Here is a 25,853-nt window from a genome sequence, read left to right as displayed (position 1 = left end):
CCCAACCCTTGTTGTCTTCTGATTTCACAAAAGAAGATCAGTGCCGTCACCTCCATGCGCCAGCACCTTCCCTTCCCAACACCTCTCTTTTCTCGAACTGCCTGACACCATTGTCAGAAGCGGCAGCGCCTCTTCCAGGCGGGATTCTTTGGCTTGATCTCGGCAAGGCGCCTCCTGCCCCAGGCCCTCCAGCAGTGCAGAAGGGAAGAGTCCCGCCTGGCAGCGGGCCTGCTTTGGCCACCGAGCCACCTTATTTTCCCAGGGAGGCTAATTCCGATGGGGCAACTCGCTGGGCTCTCTCTGCGGGTAGCGTTCTGCCTCCGTCTGACCAACTGCTTCTCTGATCCGGGTCAGAGAAGGCACTTTCCCTGCTGGCGCTCATAAGGTCGCCAAGCCCTCCTCCTGGAAAGGGAGGGGGGAGAGGCGCGAGGAGGAGAAATCTGTCGGCCGCGCCTTGCCGCCCTAACCCTCGCCGGTGTCGGAGGAAGACGGCCGCGGCGGCCGTCCCTGCAGCCGCCGAGCTCCCGAGAGCGCGCGAATTACTCGCAGCAGCCGAGGAACGCTCCTTAGCCATTCGTCAGGCCGCCCCGCCCGCCCCCCTTCCCTCTCCAGCCACCCGCGAGGACAGAGCAGCGCCAGAGGCTTGCCGGCAGGAAGACCGAGCGGCGGCGGCGGCGAGCAGGCGCCCATAGAGCCGCTCCGACAGGATTCCGGCTTCGGCAGCTCCGACGACGGAACTGAGCCTCGGCTCCTCGCTTCCTCGGCCCAAAGGAGCGTCTCGGATCGCCAGTTCAGGCAGGTGCTGTTGATCGTCGCCGGACTTTGGGTCGAAACAGAAGCGCTGGGCGGCGTCGGAGGGGAGGGCAAATGTTGTCTGTGCGCGGCCCCTTTTCAAAGCCCGGGCGACAGACGCGGAAACCGGCGGCCACGGCGGCCGGCGGCTTGCTAGTCCCGTTGCGCGACCTCGAAGATCGGCGCCTGCAGCCCACGTCTTCCTAACACCCATCCGCCCCCGCCCAAGTTGCGCAGCGCCAGCAGCAAGCCGCGAGGGAAGCAGCGAGGGAGGGGGAGGCCAAGGCCCCTCGGCCCTCTTTTTCCGGGCTACCGGCAGCTGGGGCAGTCGCGCGCCCGAGTTCCAGAGAAGGACAAAGGGCTGCGCGGCAGTGGGCGCGTTTCCCTCCGGCTGAGACGCTGCCTGCCAGCCAGGCGCCCCTGAATGCGCACAGCGGAGGGTCTTGCGGCGGACTGCCCAAGGAGACGGGCGGAAAAACCGAGACAGCAACGGCTAGCGGAACTCCCCTCTGCCGGGCTGCTTCATCGGGAGCGGGGGCGGCCAGAGAGGGAGCTGCCTGGGCAGGCTCCCGGCCTCCCCAACCCCCTTGCCTCTGTGGGGCTCTCGCCTCTCTCGCCGGCAGTGCTAGACTCCTCTGATTAATGGGCTGCAGCAAAGAACTGGCGGCGAGGGGCGGGAGGCGGGCGACCAAGTCCTCGGCCTCCGTGCTTGCGGGGACTTAACCAGCTGCGCGCTGCTCCAGGATCGGAACCGAGCGCTTATAGCGACGCTGACCTGCACCTCCCACTGCTGCCCGTCTCGCCATCTAAACGGACGGACGCGGCCGGGTGCGTGTGCATTCTTTGCCCCGGAGAAAGTCGCGCGAACGAGAACCCGGGAGGGCGCGGCAAGAGAGGAACGGTCAAGCCTCCCGTGCCCGCTGGGGACGTGTGGCGGGCAGGCCAAAGGGGCTTATTGCTGGGTTCCAGGGCTGCAGGCTCCGCGAATGGGCAGCTGGCAGTGTGCTCTCACTGTGTCCGCGGCGGTTTTTCTCTGCTCCAGAGCTCCGACTGGTTTTCAGACCTCCTCCCACCGAAGGCTGAAAGGGAAACGTCCCCGACACCCGCTTCCCAGAGTCCCTGCTGCACAATCGCAGAGACGACCTGGGGAGGCAGGGCCCGAGAGTCCTCTCTCTCCAGGCCTGGCCTGGAGCAGAAGGTCACAGGTGTGTCCCCGTGGCTTGGCTGGAGGGACAGTGAGTGCCAAAGCAATACGGGTGCCCCCCTCCATTTTCTGTCCAGGGAGCTTTTGCCAGCGCTACAGGGCGACAGGAGAGGCGCTTAACCCCCAATTTCTCTCCCCGACACTGGTGGCTACCCTTTGCGAGGGAGCTTTCTCGAAGCCACCAGGTGCAGCCTGGCAGCCACCTACGGACAAGGCTGCCAATAGCGCAAGATGCGCTGCCTGGAGTGGGGTCAATGACCACCATTGGCTTCCTTTCACATGTGCCGAGTGTGGTAGTTCAAAAGCCAGCTGCTGAGTTGCCTGACAGGCTGAGGCACAGAGGGATTTGATACCTGCCAGCTTTCAGCAGCCTTATTTCTGAATGCGGGTCTAGGGGTCCTTTGGAACAGCCATAGCCCCACCTCTAAAAGAGCCTGGCTGGCTGGTGACAGAGAGGGAGTGCCTCATTTCTCCCCCCCCCCAGTCTCAACAAAGAACCAAGCCACATGGGCTCCTAACCAGCCACAGCTGGAGATGCCCTGCCCTAGGCACGCTCTGTATGTATTTCCTCTTTCTTTGCCACCTCTCTTCTGTAATTTCTTGTTCTTGATCCTCCTTTAATTAAGTGCGCCAATGCCTACCATATCACCATGTTCATTTCCATTTCCCCCCACGAGTGACTCAGGCTTTGTTCTTACATTTCTCCTCCATCTCAGTTCTGCTGTGTCTAACCCATGGTGTTGAACATACAGATGGAGCTGACATAATTAGGCACACAGAGGGAGACGTTGTAGTAAATAAGGCAGCCATTTAATACGCCCCCTTTTCTACTGGCATGGCTGTTGCTGCTGCTGCTACTACTGCAAAGCTCATTTTCTGGGCATCAGCAGATGCATGGTTGCATGTCACACAGCTGCCCATGAACACCTTTTACGTGAGTGCCTATAGGGAATGTTCAAAAGCAGGGGTGGCCATGAAAGACCCGTTTCTGTCATTTCTTTTACAAAAGCTAACTGAACAGATAACCCACTCGGGAGTTGCTGCAGAAACAGTGTCTTTTATTGTCTTGGGGCAGACAGCCCGGCCAGCTCAGGGCTGATTTGCTTCCCCACCCCTTGTTCTTGCCTGATGTTAGGCTGAGCCTTCCAAGGGGGAAACGTTTCTGTTCAAACAAGGGATCGAGGAGCTCCAGCAGTCTCCCTTTCTTGAGATGGGGCAGCTTTTTCACGTCTGTCACTCTTCCCTTACTGAGGTGCCCATTTTGCTGCTTTAGCCTTATGTTTGTTTTTATCCCAGAAATACATTGGTGTACACATTTCCATTACTTCAGGCTTACTTGTAAGCTGCTTCCCAAACATTTGTCCTGAGCTATTTCTCTTGGAGGTTCCAGGTAATGGAACTTGTTGGCTAATATGTGTTTTCCAGAGCTATTTTCCAGTCTTGGCTGTGCGGTCACCTTCTCCGTAACCAAACCAGATAAAGCTTTCCATCAGATCTCTTTGCTCAAAAGAGCTAAAAAGTGATGAGAAAAACAGTCTTGTCTGTTTAAAATGTATTCCAATCTAATATTTTGCACGATAGAGCTGACAAGTAAGTTCTTGCCAACCATTTTCTTGAGATAATATTAATTAAAGCATGTGAAATGTAACCCTTTAATGTTCACTTCATTTTACCCCTCCTTTGATTTACCTCTCCTAATTGCAAAGTTTTAGGTAAGAAAAAGGTAAAAATAAGATTGAGGAAAACCTGTAGAATCAGGAGAAATGAAGGTTGAGGCTAATGGAAATATGAAAAAGCATTACTTCTAAAAGAATCTTCTAAAAGTTCTTTGAAACTACTCACTAACATACAAAATTAACCTAAAACCAATAATTCTCTCACCAGCCTGAACTTGCTATTGCTCACCACTGTAATCCTCCTTCCTTCCTTCCTCCCGGCCAATTGACCATTGCCAAAGATGGGGAGAACAGCATGAGAGAGTGGAGTATTATTTTTCTGGGCTGTCTAGAAGTACCAGTCCAAACTCAACATTATTTAGGGACCATTGTCCACAAGGACCACTATAGGGAATTGACAGTGTCTAGCTGGACCTGGCTTTGTGCATCAGCCCCTATGACTCCTGCTTTCAGTAGTTTAGACCAAGACTCCAGAGAGGCTTTAGCTGGCCTTTCCCCGTGTGCCTTCTGTCTCCCCATCTCCCATCCTCAGCATCTTTCTGGCCTTGGTGACTCTCCCCTTTTCCTCTTTGGCAGGTGTGGAGTATCCGCTGGCAACCACGGCTGCACTGTAAAGGGATGGCCTTGAGGATCCTCTGGGCAAGGGCCTCCTTCTGCACCTCTAGCCTTGGAATTCTGCTCCTAGTCTACGCCCTGCCTGCTGAAGGGTAAGGTGGCAGAACGGGGGTCTCTTGTCCTAGTGGGGGCAGCTGAGTCATTCCTTCTAACCCAGCCATGACTTTTGGGAGGGAAGCATCAGCCTCCATTTGGACCCACATACTGGCCCCACAGGACTGATTTGCTTATTTGGAGGCTGGCTGGCAAATTGCTCTGGTCAGTTTTTACCCTTCCTGCACTAGAGAAGGGGGGATTCAGCAGTCTGTTGCAGGCTGAATTTACTGCTGGGTCAGTCCCCAAAGCTTCTCAGAGACTAATAATAATAATAATAATCATCATCATCATCATCAATCCCAAAACAACTGGAGCACCACTTGAACACAATTGGCATTGACAAATTCGCTATTAGTCAATCGCAAAAGGCGGCCTTATTAGGAACTGCTTCCATCCTGCGACGACGATATCTGTAATACCATCAAACATCCACATCTGCCTATCCCAGGTCCTGGGTAAGGACTCGATAGGTAGACAAAATGCCAAATCCAGTCTGAACATCTGGCTGACTGTGCGATGATCGATGATAATAATAATAATAATAATAATAATAATAATAATAATAATAATAATAATAATAATAATAATAATAATAATACAGCTCTGTTTTCTTGGGCTTCCCTTCATCATTTGCCATTTGCTGCCCATCAGGCAGAGCAACACAGAGTGGAGCGCCTAGGATGGGGAGGCCACCAGCAGCCCAGCCTCTTGTCTTTCTCACAGCCACAAGGGTAGAGAGGCCAGGCAGTTAGGCGGGGGCCTCTTCTTGGCTGGACACCTTCAGGCAGATGCTAGGGAGGCTTTAATCTGGATTTCTGCCATGAGCAAGAGAGCGACGGATCTATGGATCCATGGGCTCTTCCCAGTGGTGGGATTCAAATATGTGAACGACCGGTTCTTTGTGTGGATGCCGCTTCTGGAAGTCCATTCTGGGCCTGGGCAACAAAAAATTAGCTACCCGTTCTGCCGAAGTGGTGCCAACTGGTTGAATTCCCCCACTGCCTCTTCCCATTCTGAATGCTGGAAAAGAAAGGGATCCCAGGGTTTATCACTTGGTCTTCCTTCTTGCATTTGTTTATGAAGATAATCTTGGCTGCAACTTACAGTTTTAAATCTCTCCCTCCCTACAATGTCACTCTGATGCATCTTCATTCATTCATTCATTCATTCATTCATTCATTCATTCATTTCACATGCTCTCTACCCAACTCTGGGCGGCTTCAATGGCATATGGGGAAGGGTATTTGCATGTGGTGCATTTTGTGGCTGTGAACGTTTCTACCTGCTTTGCCTCACCCTCACCCACAAGGATTTGGACACGAGAGCATCATTATACTACAATGGATACAATAGTTCTTGTTTAAGATCTGTTTCATTTAGTGACCATGTGCAATTACAATAGTAATGAAAAAGTAAACTTGCAACCAATCCTCACCTTTACAACCTTTGCAGATCTGTAAAGCAAAGAAAAGTCAGATGCTAAGCATAGTTATAGTTATAGTTACACTTGGCAACTGCTTTACTTAGTAGCTGAGTTGCTAGTCCCACTTATGATCACTAAATGAGCACTATCTGATTAAAGAATTCCTATTTCAAAATGAAACATAGAAACTCAGACTACTCGCCCCATCTTCACACCCAGAAGGCAGCGTGAGTAACAGGTGTGTGCTGGCGAGCAGGGCTTTTGTTCCTCTGCAGAACTGTCTGATCCTCCTCACAGGTGCAGCAGAGGACAGGAGAGTGTGTGTGTGAAGGTAATGGGAGATATGGCGAGATTCTTAGCCAGAGGAGACTTTGTCTCAGGCTCCTGGGCAGCTCCACGAACAGCTGCCTGTGCCCACTGTGTCCACTGAGTCAGGTATCAGTGGAGTGCCAGGGGGACTTCCTTGAAGGAAATATTCAAAAGCGCTCTAACAAAAGCAAGAGCAGAAGCATTCCTTTAGTCCTGGGAAAGGAGAACATTAGGAAGAAACTTAGGATGGCTCCTCCCTGAGTTACAGGGTATCAGAAGGATGGAGAGAAAGTCTATTAATAAAGTCTATCTTAATCAAACTTAGTTCTAATCTTCTTGGGGAATTTATTTCTTGGCTTAGACCAGAGGTGTCAAACTGCTGACCCATGGGCCGGATGTGTTATGGTGAAACTGCACCCACCCCATTGCTGGCAATAGAAAAAAAAGTCACGACATGTAAGGTGACGTTGCAACTTGGACACCCCTGGCTCAGACGATCTTGAAGGGCTGATAAGCATCAACTCCCTTGATCAATCATCTCATAAAAGTATCATTCTCCTCTAGCGTATACAATTCCCAAACTTGGTCTTCTCCAGCAACACCGCAAATACACTTTCTCATCACAGACACAGCAGGAGAGAACCTTAGAGGTTATCTGGTCCAACCCTTCAGCATTCTGCTAAAATATACTGATGGCTCTCTTCTTTCTCTCTTTGAAGACTTCTCGTGAAAGGGAACATACCACAGCCTGAAGTAATCTCTTTCACTGGTTGACAGCTCTTAACATCAGGAAATTCTTCTTAACATATAGCGTACTTCTTAGAACAGTGGTCTCTAACCCCCGGTCTGTGGATCAGTACTGGGCCACGGCATGCCAGCAATCGGTCCGCACAAACAAGGAAAGCCCCATTCACAGGATGCAGGCAGCATACAAAACCATGCCCCCTCCAGTCTATGGAAAAACCTCTCTCCATATAACTGGTCCCTGATGCCCAAAAGGTTGGGGTCCTCTGTCTTAGAAGGTTCCACCAGCAGTTTCAAGTTTTGCCCTCCAGGGCAACAGACAATGTCCATTATCTTCTGTATACTACCACATTAGATGTCACTTCGCAATGTGAAGTGATGCAATGGCTCCACAGTTAAAGAGGCAAGCTTGTCAGCTAGAAAGCTGAGAACTGGGGTTCAAGATACGAGCAACACACAACAGGGTGACCTCCTGTTCCTGCCCCAGCTTCTGCTCACCTCGCAGTTTGAAAACATGCAAATGTAAGTAGATAAACAGGTACCCCTTCGGTGGGAAAGTAACTGCATTCCATGCGCCTCAGCGTATAGCCATGCTAGCTGCATGACCTTGGAAATGTCTTTGGACAACCCTGACTCTCTTGCCGAGAAACAGAGATGAGCACCACCCTCTAGAGCCAGAAACACCTGAACAGGGGAAGCTTTTACCTTCATACCATCACATCAGATGCCACTTTCTCAAACTAAATTTTCCATTAACCATTCTTCATAGGATTTGATTTCCAGTCCCCCCAGAATCATGGTAGCCCCCTCCCAACTTGTTCCAGTTTGTCAATATCTCTTTTAGATCGCAGTACCTAATACTAAGCAGAGTATGAAAACTGGAGTTTATAAAAGCAGAATGAAGCTGGACAATTACTCCCTATATGCAGTTACAACAGGCCAAAATAGCACCTGCCTCACACAGCTGGTGCACATTCACCTTGTGTTCTACTAGAACAACTTTTTTGCATGTTCTAACCCAGATCTCCCTATACTAAATACATGCACAAATGTGTTTGTGTACCCACTCATATACACAAGTGCAGGACTTGATATGTCTGCCACTAAATTTCATTCTGGGTTGGTTGTTTTTCTGTTTTTCTAGTTTTCTTTTGTTTGTTTTGTTTGTTTTATTTGGGAGGGAAGGAGGGAGGTCCCAGTATAAAATACGTATAGAACTTTTTGAAATGTATTTTTCTCCCTAAACTGTTAGTCGGTCCCCCTAGTTTGTGAATTTGATCCCTTCAACCCATTCATCCAGGTCATCATTAATAGAGAGGCTATTAATAGAGAGGCTATTAGGGGTGTCCAAATTCTGCCCTGCAGGCCGGAGGCATCATAGCAAAACCTACACTCACCCCAATGCTGGCAATGGCAAAAAAGTCACGATACGTCGCACACATCACGTGACATTGCAAGTTTGACACCCCTGGCCTAGGGCCCAGGACAGGGCCCTGCAGCACTCCAGCTGAGCCTCCCCAGCCAGCTAAAGTGATGCCATTAACAAGCACTCTTTGGGTGCAGCTAATTGTAAGTCCATCTAACCAAAGCTTCATCTAGCCCAGATTTTACCATGTTATTAATGATGTTGTCTACAGTAAACTGCCTTTGTCACTTTATGCAGGAGTGGAAGTATGGAGAAGATTATGCCAGCAGGCCTTTGGGATTTACCTGAAATCTATTTAGACAGAGTCTCGGAGAGTCAATCATCATCCAAGTCCTCCTCAGATGTGTTGGATGGAGACTTGTCCCAATAAGTCTGACTCCTCTAAAGAGATAAGATGTGATAAATGGAGGTGTGTCTTGATTTTTTTTCCCATCTCTGTTGTCCTGACAGACTAGCCCAAAAACATGGTCCTGATATCATTGATGATGACAGCAAAGACAACATAACCATCTTCACACGCATCCTGGATCGTCTGTTAGATGGCTATGATAACCGACTGAGACCTGGTCTCGGAGGTAAATCCATTTTACCTGTGTTTTCTGTGGTTTCTTGACGTCCATAAACTAAAGAACTATTTCAAGTTTCTTTGCATCCTTTGTATATGAGATGTTTCTGTTATTTGAATTTAGATACAACCAGCTCTTGGTGGCTTACTTTGTTCTGTGCCCATGGAGCAGCTGCTCCTACCTGGGGGGAGGAGAGGCACTGAAGCCTTCAGCAACACAGCCTGTGGGTACAGTGCTGGCCCTGCAGGGCATCCGCTCTCTTCTTCTACTTCAAGTTGCACCTGCACTTGTCTGGGCAGGTGTTCTGGAGCTCTCTGATCATGGGCGAGAAGTTCCTCCTTGAAGAACTAGGAACAAGGCACCTCCATCTTGATGTTCTATGAAGCTGGGAGAGATCAGGGGTCACTGTGGTTATCTCACCTGCTCTTTCTTGTCTACAAGGTGCAGTCCAAGTCACTGGCAGAACCAGCAAAATCATTGCCAAGCTCTGATTCTCCGAGTCATTTTTACACAAAACTGGTTTGCACTTAATTTTGAATTGATGGGGATTTACATTCATCCAGTAATGTCTGGGATGTATGCTCTTCATCTCTTTTTAGTCAATCTATTTCTGTAATTCAGAACACTATCCTTCTTTCTTTCCAACTGAAGCATGGCTGCAAGTTCTTTGAATCTTAAAATTAAGCAGACTTAATTTTAGAAAATCTGCCTTTCAAAAAGCATTTTTCCACATCAATTTGGACTTCATAAGTCATATTTTACCATGAATCTGTCCAATATTCAGTGGAATGGTGGTAATGCATCAGGTTAGTTTTCTCTTCTAAAGCATGTTCCCACTATCCAAATTGCATCAAGCTGTAAAATATGTGTTGTCACAGTGCAGTCCAACATGGAAGGGACGGTAAAGCTGGCTCATGTTATTAGTTATGCAGCTAGCCTCTTGGCCACCACTGAGCACTATTCCCACTCAAGGGGAAAGTGTCGAGCTGGTGCAACTCTACAAAGAGAAGGATTAACATGGCCAAAATATGTGGGCTTTTCCCTAACGCTCCACCAGAAGATCAGGTGCTCTTCTCAGTGCTGATCCCGCTCCTGCCTCGGTTGCATTTGTTCCCAGCCACCAATGATGCTTGACTTTCCTCCAGGGTGACAAAGCCTAACAGAGTTTATGTAACTTGAGTTTGTCCTTGGATGTGGCAGAGTAAAGGGAAAACATTGTTTAAATGCCAATGCAACAAAGGATGACTTGAACCTCTCTCATGGATGGGCTGGGCCCCTATTGCTGGCCAAGGCATGCATGACTCCAGAGCTGTACGGTCTATCTAGCATAGCCATCTCTTTCTGCTCCCTGGCAGTGCTCCCCCTCCCCTGTCCCCCAGCTCCAAAAGGGAAGGCTGGATTTTCCATTCCTTTTTTGCCCTGGGCATCGTGTCTGGGGATGAGCAAGGTTTGTTCTCCTTTTCTGCATTGCCACTAATAGAGCTCAAATGGGCACCCACCCACCCCCGCTCGGGGAATTTCTATTTTCCTGCCTCTAGGAAAACAGAGGGTCTGTCTGGCTTCCTCAGTTCTGTCATGGCAACATAGCTGCTCACTCGAGAGCGATCCTGAGAATTAATGGACAAGGTTGGCCTACCCTCACAATGTGGGGAAAGGCTTATGTGGAGCCACAGGAGGAGCACATGATTGCAGCTTTCTAAACCTTTGCCTAGGCAGTGAGGAGGGGCTTGGCATCTTTGAGCAAGGGTACTCGCTAGTCTACCCTCCATACCTCAAGCTCCCAGTCTCACTCCACATCCTTGCCAAGACTCCTCTTTGTGCAAACCTCCTTTCTTTTCTCACCCAGAGAGAATGTTTAGGGAAGAACTGTAATTTTGGGTGCCTCCTACCTGGGGAATGGTGCAGCTCACTTGGCTGTTGCTAAAATAAAGGGAGGTTGCATGGAAGTTGCAGGCCATGTGCTAGAAAGGAAGTAGAGGTGGTGGTGGAGGAGGAGGAGGAGGAGGAGGAGGAGGAGGAGATGCCCCTCCCAGGTTTGGTCAGGACCACAGTTTGGCATGAGCTCAAGCTCCTTCCTACTCACCCTCCCTCTCTTGCCTCCCTTCTGGAGCACTCCTCTGCTGGGTGGGAGATGCTTCGGGTTCCCCACACAGACACACACACACACCCATTGTGGAAGGGCTTGCAAAAGCAGAATGACAGAGCAGAACTGGAGCAAAGCAGAAGCTGTGGGGCTAGGGGATCACCTGAGCTGCCTACTTTGCTCCAGGATGAGCCAGAGTCATTGGCTGCCCTGGGGAAAAGGGCAGAAACTGGCAAACTGGTGAGACCAAATGAACTGATCTTCATCTGGTTTGTACCAGGCTCAAAGTTGGATTTTGCTCTCCATGGCCCCAAGCAAGAAAGAGGGAGCCTGCATGACACTGTCATAAGAGCATGGGCTAGAGGGGCTCTATATGTCAGAGGCAGAGACTACAAATAACGAAGCAAATAAAATGAGTAAGTGCACCTCTGCATGTCCAGGTTGTCTGTCTAGGAATCCCTCAATTGCCCAAGAGGCAGCACTGAGAGAAGAAGCCAAAATATGGTGCCACCGTGCTTTGAATTAAAAAGTGTGGTGCTTTCAAGGGTGGGGGAGTGGCTAGCAAGAACGGACTTGATGAAAGCAAGTTCTCTGTGCCAGAAATGTCTCTATGAAAGGGGCACAAAATACGGAAGTCCAATACTTATCACTGGGATGACTTGGATTCAAAAGGAATGGGAGAAAAAAAAGACACACAGACTTAAGCCACCCATTTCACTGTATATTTTGGTCTCACCAGGCATAACAGGTCTTTTATGGCTGCTTGAATATAGTGTCAAAATGCAAGTAGTTGCCAAACCTTCAGATGCCGTGGGTTGAGGGAGATACTCAACTGAAAAGGTGATTGGCCTCTTTCCAAGGGAATGGCTCTTCTTACTTGTGGGAAGGTTATGTGGATGGAGGGCAAAGACCTGAAGGGGTATCCATGTAGAAAAGCCCTTGGCTTGAAGTACTGAATGGGGAGGTGTTAATGGGTAGTCCCGTGGCCTGCCTTGGGGGTATGGAAAGTCCTGGTCCAGGTCTGCAGGCCCCTTATCTTGCTGGGGCAGGACTGCAGCCCATCCCATTGTCTGGCTTAAATATTGAATTAATTAATCAAGTCTCCAAAGCAATCTTCAGCAGCAGCCCCATGTGAAGCAACTGCTTTAAGCAATATGTAGCCTGTGCCATTTAACAGAATTTGGAAACATTATTCTTGGGTGAATGCTGATGGCATGACAGGAGATCCATGGACCACATCATGTGTGTGTGTATAGAAATCCTATAAAATTAAAATGCATAAAAATGCAATTTTCTGTTTGAATTAAATTCTATATCTGATTTACTTTCAAGGCATAGGATTATTTTAGACATCAAAGGATGCCCCAAAGCATGGACATTTCAAACAAAAGACAAGATGCTAATATTATATCAAGATATGTTTGCTCTGTAAATACAACTCATTTTCAATAGCTATCATGTGTTATGTTGTTTCAGATACAGTAACTGAAGTCAAAACCAATATTTATGTGACAAGTTTTGGCCCTGTCTCAGACACTGACATGGTAGGTGATACTCTGTTACATCCACATTTCCTGAGAGATAGGGATGCTCTCAACTGGCAGAGCAGCATTGCCTTAAAATTTTTTGATATTATGGCCTCTCCTTTCCCAAATGTCTGCCTGCAGTTGGATTTTAGAGGGAGGGATGGGGAGCAATAGTGGGGTGATTCTCAGCAGGAATCCATCAGGTTCCAAGGACTGTTCTGAAGGTTGGGTAGGTGTTGATGGGCTCTGTAGGACCAGAGGGAATGGCTTCCCAGGGCCAATGGAAGAATCCTCCAGGTCCCTGGAGCTAAACTATCAATTTAACTTCTGACCCAGAAGAGCAGATTGGCAACGGTTGCCCCTGGAGGTGCCATCTTTGGTTGGCAGCAAAGAGGTCAGTGGGGCTCCAATTTCTGGTGGGGAAGAGAAGGGAAGGGAAGGGAAGGGAAGGGAAAGAAGTGGATATCCCTTGAAGGGAAATAGGAATCAGATAGCTGAGATCTGAACATTCAGGAAATAAAATCCTATTCATGAGAAGAAAACAGGACTAGTTTTCCATGCGCTCTTTTTGGAACTATGGTGGGGATTCTTCCTGGGATTCTCCAGCTAATACAGACTGAACCTGCCGGCAGACTGGAATTCTCTGGTTTGTTTGGGATTGCAAGCCTCACTTCCTCTGGCCCAGGGAGAAGCTCTTGGCCGAGACCGCTGACTCATTGGCACATATTTACTGGGATCCAAACCTGCCTACTTCCTGAGTCAAGGGAGCGGATTTGGGCTCCCTGGGGTCTCTCAGTCTGGGCCTGTGGGGTGAGATGTTTGAGTTCCTCCTTAGCCCTCAGCCCTGCTCAGTCTGCCTGTGGCCTATAAGCAGTGCAGGCCCCTGGTTTAACGGGCTTTCTCCAGGCCAGCATAGTTGTTCTGTTTCTACAGCTGATCTCCTTTTTGCAGATGAAGAACGAAGGAATCTCCGCTGCTGCTCTGCCAAATGGGTGACTCAGAGCACCTGATCTATAGGGTGGTGATCAGGGTGCTAAAGCATCCAAAGTCACCCCAGGTTTGTAAATCAGGCACTGCAAACCATCCTGGTGAGGAATCAGGGTGAGAGGCAGTTGGTTCAGTGCAATAGTGCAGGGTAGATTCAGGGTTGCCTCAGTTTAAAAGCGAAAGCTTCACTTTCACACCCGATCAGGAAGCTCCAAAGTCTGAACAGCTGCCTCCGTTTGAATTCCGTTTCATTTTGGACTGTTGTTCTCTCTCTGTCTCTCTCTGTCTCTCCTCCATGACAACTGCCTTATTGTTGCACGCTAAGCCAAGAACCCTAATATATTCAATCATTCCACCTTCAGGGAGTACCTTGTCATTACTATAAAGTTAAGCATATTTGATTAAGGGAGCATGTATAATGAACTGTGAAGAAGGGAGAAATCAAAGTAGTTGAAAATGAATTGCATTTTCTACTACTACGTGATCTTACAAAATTTGCTCAGCGGAAAACAAAGTTGAATGCAAGTGTTTGCTTCAGTTCTGCACAAATCCTCCTCCTTAGCCAGTGCATCTCACCCATGGATCTTCTTTTGGCGGCCCCTTTGTCCTCCCCTCCCTCAGGGGAGCGCCCAGAGGCAGGAACCGGCTGATGAGGGAGCAGTCTTTCCCTTCCAAGGGGCTGTGGACCCTGGGGGCCAGCTCAGCTTTTCTGGGGAAAGGGAGGGAGCAACTGCTGCTGTGGCTGGCAGCGCTCTGCATCCATTATCATTAGTGCTCCTTGCCACATGATTGTTGCCATGGCAACCGCTGGGAGGGGGATCAGTTTTTCTGCACTTGTTGCTGGGCTTTTTCTCCTTATGACGATGGAGGGGGGCTTGGAAACACCCAGAGAAAAGCTCTGCAGCATATCCTCCTGAGCCTACAGGGCCCTGCTGCCCAGACCAGAGTGAGGGTTTGGGAAGAGAAGGCTTGATGATTGCCCCCTCCCCTCCCCCTCCCCTGTAAACTGGCTTCTGGGAAGAGCAGCTGATGTTCTGCCAGGATCCTGTGATCTTTTCCTGCAGCTGCTTCCACACCTAGGGCAAAATCCTGCACGGGCCCTTCCATGCTCTGAGAGGAATCCAGCAACTGGGCCTCTCCTGAGGCCTCTTACTATTTTATTGCTCCTGCCAGTCATTTTTGTTCCCAAGAAAGTCTGAAAAGTGAGCACTGCACCCGCAGCCTTCTCTGCATTTGAGCTGCTTCTAGGGACAAGAGCATAACTAGGGCGCCCCGAATGATCTTGGATTTCTTTAGCCATCCCGCCGGCCCCAGGGCAAATAATCAGTCAAGTTAGGGCAGCGCTGAGACAGCACAACAGTTGCAGTGGCAGAAGCTGCCTGCAGTAAAGCTGACAGGGCAGAAGTGACCAGGGTGGGGGGCAGGAAGGCAGGACCATGAGTGGTCTCAGGGTGCAGGACAAGTGGACCGCAATGTATGATGCTGGGGTGGTGGCACAAAAGGTCTCTTTGGGTTCTTCTCTCTGTGGGGCTCTGAGGTGCTAATTCTGGTGTGAACAGTCAAGACCAAGGCAGACATTGAACAGAGGGCCCTGGAGAGGTGTGCCATGGTTTCCCCTTGTGAAGTCTGTTGGATCCAGGATTCTTCTTTATTGTGGGCAGGGCCAAGAGAGGGCCTGCTCCTCAGGCAGCCTCATCTTCAGCTGCTTTTTTCATCGGCAGGAGTACACCATCGATGTCTTCTTCCGGCAATCCTGGAGAGACGAGCGGTTGAAATTTGATGGTCCAATGAAGATTTTGCCCTTGAATAACTTGCTAGCCAGTAAGATCTGGACCCCAGACACCTTTTTCCACAATGGAAAGAAATCGGTGGCACACAACATGACCACACCAAACAAATTGCTTCGATTGGTGGATAATGGCACTCTCCTCTACACCATGAGGTGAGCTGGGGTGTCTGGGGTTGGGCGTCCCTGGGGTTGAGACAGAGGCGCCCTGCCAGAAGCCCCTTCGGCCTCGATGGAGGAGAGACCCCTGCTTTACCCGCACCATTGCTGTGACCCTGGAGGCAGCAGGAGGCAACTTCAGATTGGCTGCTGAGCGGTCAGATGGGGGAAACTGGATTAGCCCCTGCTTACCATGGAGCTTCCCTCTCAATGCCACTTGCAGAATATGACAATGGGCTTTGGCACACTCCATCCCACAATGTCGTGTGCCTTAGTGGAGTAGCGCTAGAGGGCTATCGAGGCAGTTTTGAAAGCATGCATTCTATGAGTCAGCATCCTCTCTGGTGGAAAGACAAGCTGGGGATAATGGAGAAAGAATCCGGTCAAAGGGCTCGCCATAGGCCTCAGGGCTAAATCCTGGGAGTCTCTTGCCTGACAGTGGACCCTCTGCCTTGCAGACTGACCATTCATGCAGAATGCCCCATGCATTTGGAGGATTTCCCCATGGATGTGCACGCCTGCCCATTGAAGTTTGGGAGCTGTAAGTACTCCATTGTTGTTCTCTAGCTTGAAGGGGAGGGAGGCTTTTGCCCGCTTACACTTGCATAGGTTGTGATGGCATCACAGTCTGCATCTACAAATCAAATTGAAAACTGGCCCGCTCCTACTTCTTCTGATTTAAGAACTGAGGAAGCTTCTTGGGTGAGAAGCAAAATATTTTCTACCAGGGAATTGCGCAGCAGCTGTCCACATGAAGTTGGAGACACTGACAAAAACTTGTAGTTTTATATAAATATACATTTATATTTACAGCAGACAAGATAGTCAGGAGCATCACGAGCTAAATCATTAGACAGTATACAGAGCACAAAGAAGAAAAAAGGCAGGAAGAGAAGCTTCCCCCCTTTTCACCCACCGCAACCGATCACAGTGCAGTTGCCTAATGTAGGAGCCAGCACTCTCCAACCAATCAGCCACTACTCTGTGTTCTGGCCCATTGCACACTTTACTGTTCCAGCTACCAAATTTAATAGCCTAACTTTTCCAAGAAGAATCCAAGAAAGTCCTGTTGCCTTTTGGAAAAAGCAGCTTTGGGACCTCACCTTTACTTTGCTCAGAGTTCCTATGGGGAAGCCAATCTTGCAGAAACCCGAGTTGTATGGGGCTCTGTAGGTCATGAGCAGCAGCTTTTCATACCCAGCATTTGTGTTCCAATGGTTGTAATGCAATAAGTACTATATAGAGGCCACTGCATTTTGCAGCAGTTGAAAGTTATTTATTTAAAACATCTATATAACCAACTTATAACCAACTTATAACCAACTTATAACCAACTCAGGGAGGCCCACAATCCAAAGGTTTGTAGGTGATCATCAAGTAGAACCCCATCTAGAGTGAATTACAGCAAGGCAAAGACCTCTTCTTTAGTGCAACCCCCTCGGGATGAGGCTGCCACTACTCCACCAACCAAAGCTGGGCAAAGGCCTTCTGGGCATAGCTTCCACCTGTTCTGTAATTTTTCCTCCATAGATGCCTATACCACAACAGAAGTCATCTACACTTGGACTCTGGGAAAAGTGGAGGTGGCTGAAGGTGGCTCCCGCCTCAATCAATATGACCTCCTTGGCCACAATGTAGGAAGAGATTCCATTGAATCTAGCACAGGTAATTCGGATGCCTGAAGGCAACAAGAAGAAGACTGTAGGAATAGAGATCACTTTTATAGAGGGTTAAATGGGGGAGCAATTTTGGGGAACTTACTATTGGATAATCCAATGAACAGCATGTTTGATTTCCATAGGGGCTATATTTGTAACACACGGTCCTTCTTGTGGCAAGGAAAAGGAAAAAAGCTTTTGCTCCTGTGCATGTAAGCTCAGAAGAAGGCAGGACCATGTAAGGAAATTTGTACCAGTATCTTAGGGCAATAATTCAAGTAGTGTAAGCATGTGAACCAATTCACTGAGTAGACTTGATGACTCTACCTGGTTTCATGGAAGGAGATTGTAGAAGACCCTGAGAAGGGCATTGCCAGCTACTTCATTTCCCTAGAAAGATGGCATCACGATTTGTGATCAAAACAGAATTTTTACAAAACAATTACAGATGTGGTATGTGAAAGGCAGATTTTTAAATCGTGATGATATAGATGTAGATGCACCCCAGTCGTTAACTGCAGTTGGTCACCCCAGTGAGCAGCTTTACTGGACATTTATAAAGATGGTAGCTGAACTAACACATTGCTGCCTGGCCACAAGATGTTAGTATCACTGTATTGTGGCCTTTCTCTTTCCAGGGACCTACACTGTAATGACTACTTACTTCCATCTCAAGCGCAAGATCGGATACTTTGTGATCCAGACTTATTTGCCCTGCATCATGACAGTCATTCTGTCCCAGGTTTCCTTCTGGCTCAACAGGGAGAGTGTCCCAGCCCGAACTGTGTTTGGTGAGTGTGTCCTGGGGCAGGCTGCAGGGAGAAGAGAGCCAGCAGGCACCCACAGCCTGGGCCTTTTTGTCTTACTTGCCTGGACACTCTGCCTGTCCTCCTCCTCCTCCTCCTCCTCCTCCTCCTTGTCCTTCTTCTTCAGAATGAAAAGACAATCACAAGAAAAATGCATTATAAGACCAGGAAAAGCCAGTGTCAAAATTGACCCTTATATAAGTACATAGGCTGCCTTAGGAAGTACAAACTGAGATCCTTGTTATGTGGACGTATGTAAAACTATTAGATACTTATTGTGTGGGGTTCTGTAAGGTTCAGCACTCTCTCCCTCCTATTTAGCATTTACATGAAGTTGATTATGGAGGTTGTTTTTGTTTTTAGATTGGATGGGGTTTTTAACCATTATTGCGTTGTACATCACCCTGAATCTTGTGTCTGTGAGATGGACAGCTATTATATATGAATATGCTAATTAATTAAACAAATAAATAATAAAATACTCTATAACACCAGCATTGTAGATTCATATTCAAAATCGTAAGGATCATTTATTAGAAGACATTATTAATATAGCAGATAAGCAGTGCCTGAATTTGTTGTTCATTATATAGGTTTTCAGACCTCATTGATGCTGTATTTTGAAAGACTGATGTGTGACTTTCCAATTTATGGGGAAAAAAACCAAGACAAAACAAAATCCTACTTGTCCGAACAGAGGAGAGCCTAAGGGTGGAAGCTAGCCTTCTTCAGCTGCCTCTGATCTGTTCTCCTTTTCACAGGCGTCACTACAGTGCTGACCATGACCACCCTGAGCATCAGCGCACGAAATTCCCTCCCCAAGGTGGCTTACGCAACAGCTATGGACTGGTTTATGGCAGTGTGTTATGCCTTCGTCTTTTCTGCACTGATTGAATTTGCTGCCGTCAATTATTTCACTAAGCGCAGCTGGGCCTGGGAGGGCAAGAAGGTACTGGAGGCGCAGGAGATGAAGGTGAGAAGGGAGGGGCAGAGGGCATCAGAGGTGCCAGGGCTTAGTGACCCAGAGAAATTCTGGCCATGTTCCCACAATGTAAAAAGCTACAACTTGCTTAACCTCAAAAGGGAATGGTGCGATTGCGATCCAATTGGCCACCATTCTTTTTGTCATGGTAGTTTAAAGAGGACAGTACGTACCAAAGCTCTTACATTTGCATCAGAAAACACCACCAAGAGAGGGTATCCAATTCTAAATATTAGAAGTTCATTTCTGAAGGGCCTGGATTCCAGGAGATGCTCTGTTTCAAAAGATTGTGCCCTGCTGGCCCCTTCTCTTCCAGAATAGAGATCCATGTTAGGGCCAAATCAGAGCAGCCCTTTTTCTCACCCTTCCAGAGGCAAATATCTCTGGATGCACTTGCATCAATCCCACCGGGCCATTATCTCATCTTCTTTGCTTCTCTTCTCAGAAGAAAGAGCCAGCCACATTGGCTAAGAAAACCAACAACACCTACAACATTGTGGGGACCACATACACTCTCAATATCACCAAGGAGCCTACCCTCCCAACCATTGCCAAGAACGCAGCTGCTCCCACAGCCACACCTGCTGCTGTGGTGGTCCCCCCTGTCAAGTTGCCCCGATTGGAAGAGAAGCCTCTGGAGAATAGGAAGACCTACAACAGTGTCAGCAAGGTAGACAAAATGTCTCGCATTGTCTTTCCAGTCTTGTTTGCCATTTTCAACATGGTGTACTGGGCAACGTATGTCAACCGGGAGTCAGCTATCAAGGATATGATCCCCAAGGATTGAAAGTAGCTGTGCACCCTCCATATGTCCATGCAATTCCGGACAGAGGAGCCCGGGGGGGGGTGCTTTGGTCCCCCTGCTGATACTATAATCATTTTTATCTTTTATTATGATTAATATTATTCTGCTGATTTCCTTCCTCTCCTATGTGAACCAAACTGTGATTTTTTTTAAAAAAAGAAAACAAAATCAAGAATGTTATTGGATGTAGGGGCAGGGGTTGTCCCTAGGAGACGCATGGGGAAAGGGGTGTCTGTCTTTGAGTCTGATGTTTCTCTGCCCCAATCTTGCCTACTCCTCTCCATTCTGCCAGGAGCCAGCTTCCTGTCTTGCTCATCTTGCATGAGACATGCCAAGGGGCTCCTGATGCCCAAGGCCTCTGGGTAGCTGGGGGGGGGGGTGTTTCTCACTGGAGTGCCTGGGATTTCAGTGAGAAAGATGTCCCTCGTTTGGAAAACAAGTTAGGTCCCCTTGGAGCAACTTGACCATTCGGAAATTGTGATGAGAGCAGAAGGGGTAACTTTGGCTAGCAGACAGATCTAGGACAGCCACTCACAGAGTCTGGGCAGGTCCTGGACTCAGTACTTGCATGTGCTCACGAAAACTGCTAGGATATAACAGGAACAGCAGGTGTCAATACTGATCAGTTGTCGATTTCAGGAACTTTGCAATTTTATCATGACAGACTTTGTACTCCATGGGATATTTTTCTGAATTCTTCACTGGATCTATGGTTCAGAATTATTTGTTTCTGGTCATGTAGCAGTACCTATATATAGCAGATTTTATTATCTGTTGTTATCTAAATTGGATTTTGAAATTTTATGAATATTACATAAGCTTAATTGGCTGTTCCTTCAGAGAAATTATTTTTTTTATTTCCTTTATTAAGCCATGTGCATGGACAGATGTGCACATTAAAGCATAGTGCACCATGGTTTCTTGAGAATGCATTTGTGGAATGAATGGATCAACATATGCATTTCAATTTTATTTCATTATCAATATACATATGTGATAAATGTGCACTTACAGTTTTTTAAAATATTGCAAGTACACAAGAAGCACCTGGGCTTATTGGAAGCATCTCCTCCTCCTGTGAAAATGAGCAAATCGTCTGCAAGCCTGAACTGCTTCCTTCTGAAGATAAGAGAAAGAGGCTGATCCACCTTTCAGTTTAAAGAATGAACGGAAAGGAGGGCAGACACTGTCCCATCTTCTGGCCCTCCAGCCAGCAGGAAAAGCAGGAGAAACCAGCCTGATTTGGAAGGGATCAAGCAGAAAGGAGAGAAACCAGTACACTTGTTCTACGGCCCTCACTGGCTTCTGTGGCCTGGCCCCCTGGTTGATATTTTGAAAGGGAACTCATGTTCATTCCAGATTCAACTGCTGTGTGCAGCTGGGGGGGGGGGGAAAGGGAGCTGCTTAATATCTGTGGAGCCACCCCCATCCCCACAACAGGACAAGGGTGTGCAACTGAATGCTCCTGCACATTGCAGAGTTTCCGCTTTTAAAGATGAGTACTAATTCACCATTGGGGATAACATTATGGAGGCTGCTGTGACTGGGCTACTTGTGAAGACAGAAGGTGTACAAATAGAAACGAGCTGCAGTAGTTGCAATTTTTAAAACATGTGAATTTGGTAAAGATTGGGCAGAACACAATACAAAAACCAAATTAAAAATAATAAACAAGAAAGACATGGTAAGAAAATAGTGGAATTTCTGATATGCCTAAAAATAATCATCACCAATGAACAAGTAAAAAGGAGACTAAATACAAAATAGAAGGATGAAAATATAAAGGATGACCAAATGGCTTTTCCAGGCTTTGGGCCAGAAGAGGACCTCCTTTTTGGTCCACCCTCCATTTGACGACTGGGGAACCCTCTGCTTGTCTCTTATTCTTTGGCATCTGTCAGCCTTTCTCTGTTTTTCATGGAATGATTTTCTTGAGAAGGCTTGGGGCTTCATATTTAAGTTTTGAACTTACAGTATAAGCATAAAATATACTATTCTTCATTTTCCATTATTGTCACAATAGTTTGAACTTAAATTGTTCTGTTTTGTATAGGCAAATGTTGAATTTTTTCCATTTGAACCCTGAACTAAAAGTCCATTTTTAAAGACACCCCTTCACTCTCAGCCCTCTTAATTGCACATCGAGCACTTGCCGCCTTGCCCTTCTGTCTCTCCGGCTTGGTTCCCCCAAATCTCTTCGGGGGCAGGTTGCAAGAAGAAGCCCCCAGAACTCAGTTGAGCATCTGCCTCGCCTGCAAAGCCTTTTCCTGTTCCTAGCAATCGAACTTTTCACCGGGAGAATCTGGGGCTGGAGCATCGGGTGCGGGGTGAGGAATTGGGGCACCTGCACCCATAGAAAAGTTAATTATCAGTGGGGAAGATTTAAGCCATGAAGGTAGTGGGGATGACTTGTCACAATTTCATTCTTCAGCTCCTAAGAAGTGTATTTTCTAGTTTTATTTCCCAAATATTAATGAGATTCAGCTTCACTAGCTTTTGCAACTTAACATTTTGTTTTCAGTTTATTTATTTAGTTCGTTCACATTTCTTGTTGGGTTTGTTATCTATTGAATCTGCTGTTAATCACTACAACCTGGATTTCCTAAATACAAACAAATGTTGCCTTAGAGATTTTTTTTTTTACCAGCTTCAAGACAATTATTCAAAATATTCCAAACTAAGTAGACATGCAACATTTTTTTCTTTCCATAAAACCTCTCATTGGGCTGTAAATATAATTGTGAATGTTTAGAAAAAAATAAATAGGGATTTTTGGTTCAAATCTCTTTCTGATTATCTGCCTGAGAGGCACCCATCTTGAAAGGCTGCTTATTGGGGCAGGAGGCATCAATGCTCTGGAATGCCCCTCCCCTAAAAATGGAGGAGTTCTTACAAGTTAGCAAGTTTCAAAGTTCTCTAGAAGCCCATCAAGAGATCACTGTTTATCACTGTTACCTTATGGTGTGAACTGTTACTTTTGTTTCTGGTTTGTTAGGATTGCATTGTATTATGATAGTAGGAGTTTGATTTCTTACCCACATATATGTTATTGTCCTCATCTTAATGTTCTTACTGCAGATATATGTTATTGTGATTTTATACGTAAGCCTCCATGAGACTTGATCATTTGAAATGCCGCTGCTGCTGCTCCTCCTACAATAATACTATCAAAGAGGGTGGCCAGAGGTCATCAGGAGGGTTCAGTTGTCCCCAGGGAACTGAATCATAGAGATGAACTGGCTATCATATAAGTAGGCCGAGGAAAGGGAAATTTTTCTTGAGAACAAGCCATGAGCAAGAAAAAACATAATTCCAGACATGCCCCAAACTCTGACTCAAATGAAAGACCAGAGAAAGCACTGGTTGAATTAGACCGAAAGAGAAATACAGCCTATTTTTAAGTAAATCGGAAACTCAGAAACAAAGACTATTTGTGCAACTGGCAAAATGGGGATGAGAAAGCAAGAGAAGAAAAGTGGAAGAAAGAAGAAGAAAGAGGAAAAGGTGTGATGGCTGAGAGGGTCTCCAGGGAAGAAAAGGAGGAGCCAGGTGCCAAGAGCAAAGGAGAAGAGAGGGCAGCAGAAGGCGAAAGGGAGATGGGAGTCATGCAAGCATCGTTGGGCAGACTCTAAGCACCTCCACAGAAGCCAGGAGAGCAGCAAGCTGGAGAAGGCAGGGCCTGTTTTCTCTGGAGGACTTCCAAAGTAGCGATGGACTCCTGGACCTGTTTGCCTCCCACCTCAAAGCCTTTGCAACACCCCCCCCCCAAAGTCAAGACAACCCTCATTGTATATGCAAGGTGAAACTGAACTGCCATGCCTCAATCTGGGATGGACGGCCAAAAAGTAGATTTAGCATTTGACCTCATTATCATTTTGGCAGCAAGATGCTACCAGCAATCTACTTTTAACATCTTTAACTTCAGAGCATGAGAGCCAGTTTGGTATAGTGGTTAAGGGCATTTAGGGTTAAGGACTTCTAGACCACCTTGGACACAAACCAGCTGAATGACCTTAGGCCAGTCACTCTCTCTCAACTCTAGGAAAGAGGCAATGGCAAACCACTTCTGAAATACCTTGCCCAAAAAGTTTTAGGGACTGTCCCAGGCAGTCTCTGAGAACTGGACATGATTGAATGGAAAGGGGAAAAAAGCTTCAGGGAGCTGTTGCCTTGGTGGCTAAGAAAAAGTTATAGCTGCTATAATGATGCTTGGAAAATCTGCCAAATGTGAAATTAAAGTAGGGGCATGGCATGCATATTACCCCAATGTGATTGATCATGAATGGCCATTGCTGATATTATTGTTTATACTATTGTCCTATTCTCCTTTATTGTTTCTATGTTGTTTGTTCCCCAGAGGCTCTTTGGATTGGAGTAGATTATAAATATTGTTAAATTAGACAGACAGACAGACAGACAGACAGATAGATAGGAATAGCTGTTCCTTTCAGTATCAAGTAAACTCACTGGGAGGGATACATTTGTCTTTCCCCCCAAAAGACAGAGGGCTGCCAAGAGCAAATTCATGGCTGAGGACAGATTTAAACTGGATGGATTTCAACGGACGTCACCTTTCCATTCATGAATAGGCACAAAACCTGGGAACTTCTGGAAAAATTGTGTCACTTTCAGAAAATTTACAAACTGAGCAAAGGACCTGTTTACTAAAACACGAAGTCAAACGGTGGCACATGGGGCATTGGTCTGCAATCTCACGTTAGCAAAAATTAGCTAGAAAGCTTGTTTTTGCCTTGTTCTGCAGTGCTCACAGATCAGAGGGCACGACTGAGTATTGGGCATAGATTGAGCCCTCCATTAATCAAGGCAGATGGTGGAGTGCCCAGCATTATTTTCACTCTCTGTGACTGGAAACATTTGTTGCCAGGATAAGGAAAGGAAATGCTCCTCTATCCCCATTTCTCTGCTCCTTGTCATGTGCATTCAGGGGTGATTCCAGGTGTTCACAGGACTCCCTCACAGGCCTTCCCACTCCAGGAGTGTTTAGTGGAGTCTGGAGGCAGGAAGGCAGGAAGACGTGCGTAGTCCTTTATTAGTAACCACAACTCGAACCATTAAGTGAAGGAGTTGCAAAGTATAACCATGACTGTACTTATTATCTTACTTCAACTTTACTTTGAAGAGGAGCAAAGGTTGTAAATGTTATGCTTGGTTGCAAACTTACTTTTTCATCACTATTGTAATTGTGAATGGTCACTAAATGAGGTGGTCACAAAATGAGGACTACTTGTATGAGAAAATGTTATAGAGTGAATTTTCCAGTCTTTCCCCTCACCCAGTTTTGTTACTAAAACAGCGAGGTGTTTTAGGAAGACAGAAATCTTGAAATGAACAAAATAATTAACCAGTTAGCTAACTACAGTAGAAGTAAAACAAAATGCCACGCTTGCCAACTTCATCCACTTTTGTTCTTCAGGAATCAAGAGGGGGGCCAGCCCTTGATTCAGATCTGATAATTGCAATAACCTGGTTGGTGGCTGCAAGGCAGGCTACAAAGGTTATTATTATTTATGCTTAAAACAACAATTTGAAGTCTACCAGAATGTCATTGACTTATTTATTTATTTATTTATTTTTAATATTTATATGCCGCCCAATCCCGAAGGACTCAGGGCGGCGTACAAAGTTAAAAAAACAGTCAAAAAACAATAAAATAATAAAATAATACAATCATACTGCGATCATACTGCGAGTCCGGTCATATCCCGGCCCCCCGGGGACATCAGCCCCAGGCCTGCCGGAACAGGAGGGTTTTAACAGCCTTCTGAAAGGCCGGCAGGGTGGGAGTAGTTCGAACCTCGGGGGGAAGTTGGTTCCACCAGGTCGGAGCCACCACGGAAAAGGCCCTTCCCCGAGGGCCCGCCAGCCAACATTGTCTGGCCGACGGGACCTGAAGGAGGCCCAATCTATGGGACCTCACCGGTCTCTGGGAGCTATGCGGCAGAATGCGGTCCTGTAAGTAACCTGGCCCTATGCCATGAAGGGCTTTAAAGGTGATAACCAACACCTTGAATTGCGTCCGAAGACCCACAGGAAGCCAGTGCAGCTCGCGGAGGATAGGTGACACGTGGGCGTACCTTGGCGTGCCCACAATCGCTCTCGCGGCTGCGTTCTGAACCAACTGCAGCCTCCGAACGCTCTTCAAGGGTAGCCCCATGTAGAGCGCGTTACAGTAATCCAGTCTTGAGGTGA

General features: G+C 47.3%; 1 protein-coding gene across 3 annotated transcripts; it reads left to right on the top strand.

The window, feature by feature from the left end:
* Window positions 1–24,860, top strand: GABRA3 (gamma-aminobutyric acid type A receptor subunit alpha3). 3 transcript variants are annotated; one of them, XM_039354989.1, is made up of 11 exons: window positions 1–795; window positions 4,249–4,379; window positions 8,736–8,860; window positions 12,411–12,478; window positions 15,169–15,389; window positions 15,851–15,933; window positions 16,923–17,057; window positions 17,689–17,841; window positions 18,618–18,829; window positions 19,284–19,508; window positions 22,722–24,860. In XM_039354989.1, the coding sequence occupies exons 2-11, from the start codon at window positions 4,291–4,293 to the stop codon at window positions 22,764–22,766; spliced, it is 1,356 nt and encodes a 451-aa protein (XP_039210923.1). In that variant the 5' UTR covers window positions 1–795; window positions 4,249–4,290; the 3' UTR covers window positions 22,767–24,860. The 3 variants fall into 3 exon arrangements, with proteins under 3 accessions (XP_039210923.1, XP_039210921.1, XP_039210922.1); XM_039354987.1 differs by having other exon boundaries at window positions 19,284–24,860; XM_039354988.1 differs by having other exon boundaries at window positions 1–799; window positions 19,284–24,860.
* The last annotated feature ends 993 nt before the right edge of the window (window positions 24,861–25,853 follow it).

The sequence above is a fragment of the Crotalus tigris genome, unplaced genomic scaffold (assembly GCF_016545835.1).
Source record: "Crotalus tigris isolate CLP2741 ecotype Arizona unplaced genomic scaffold, ASM1654583v1 scf7180000018585.330925593:3314079, whole genome shotgun sequence".
In the NCBI taxonomy this organism is placed as follows: domain Eukaryota; kingdom Metazoa; phylum Chordata; class Lepidosauria; order Squamata; family Viperidae; genus Crotalus; species Crotalus tigris.
The sequence above is the reverse complement of the archived record's forward strand: the minus strand, read 5'-3'. Positions and strand labels throughout refer to the sequence as shown.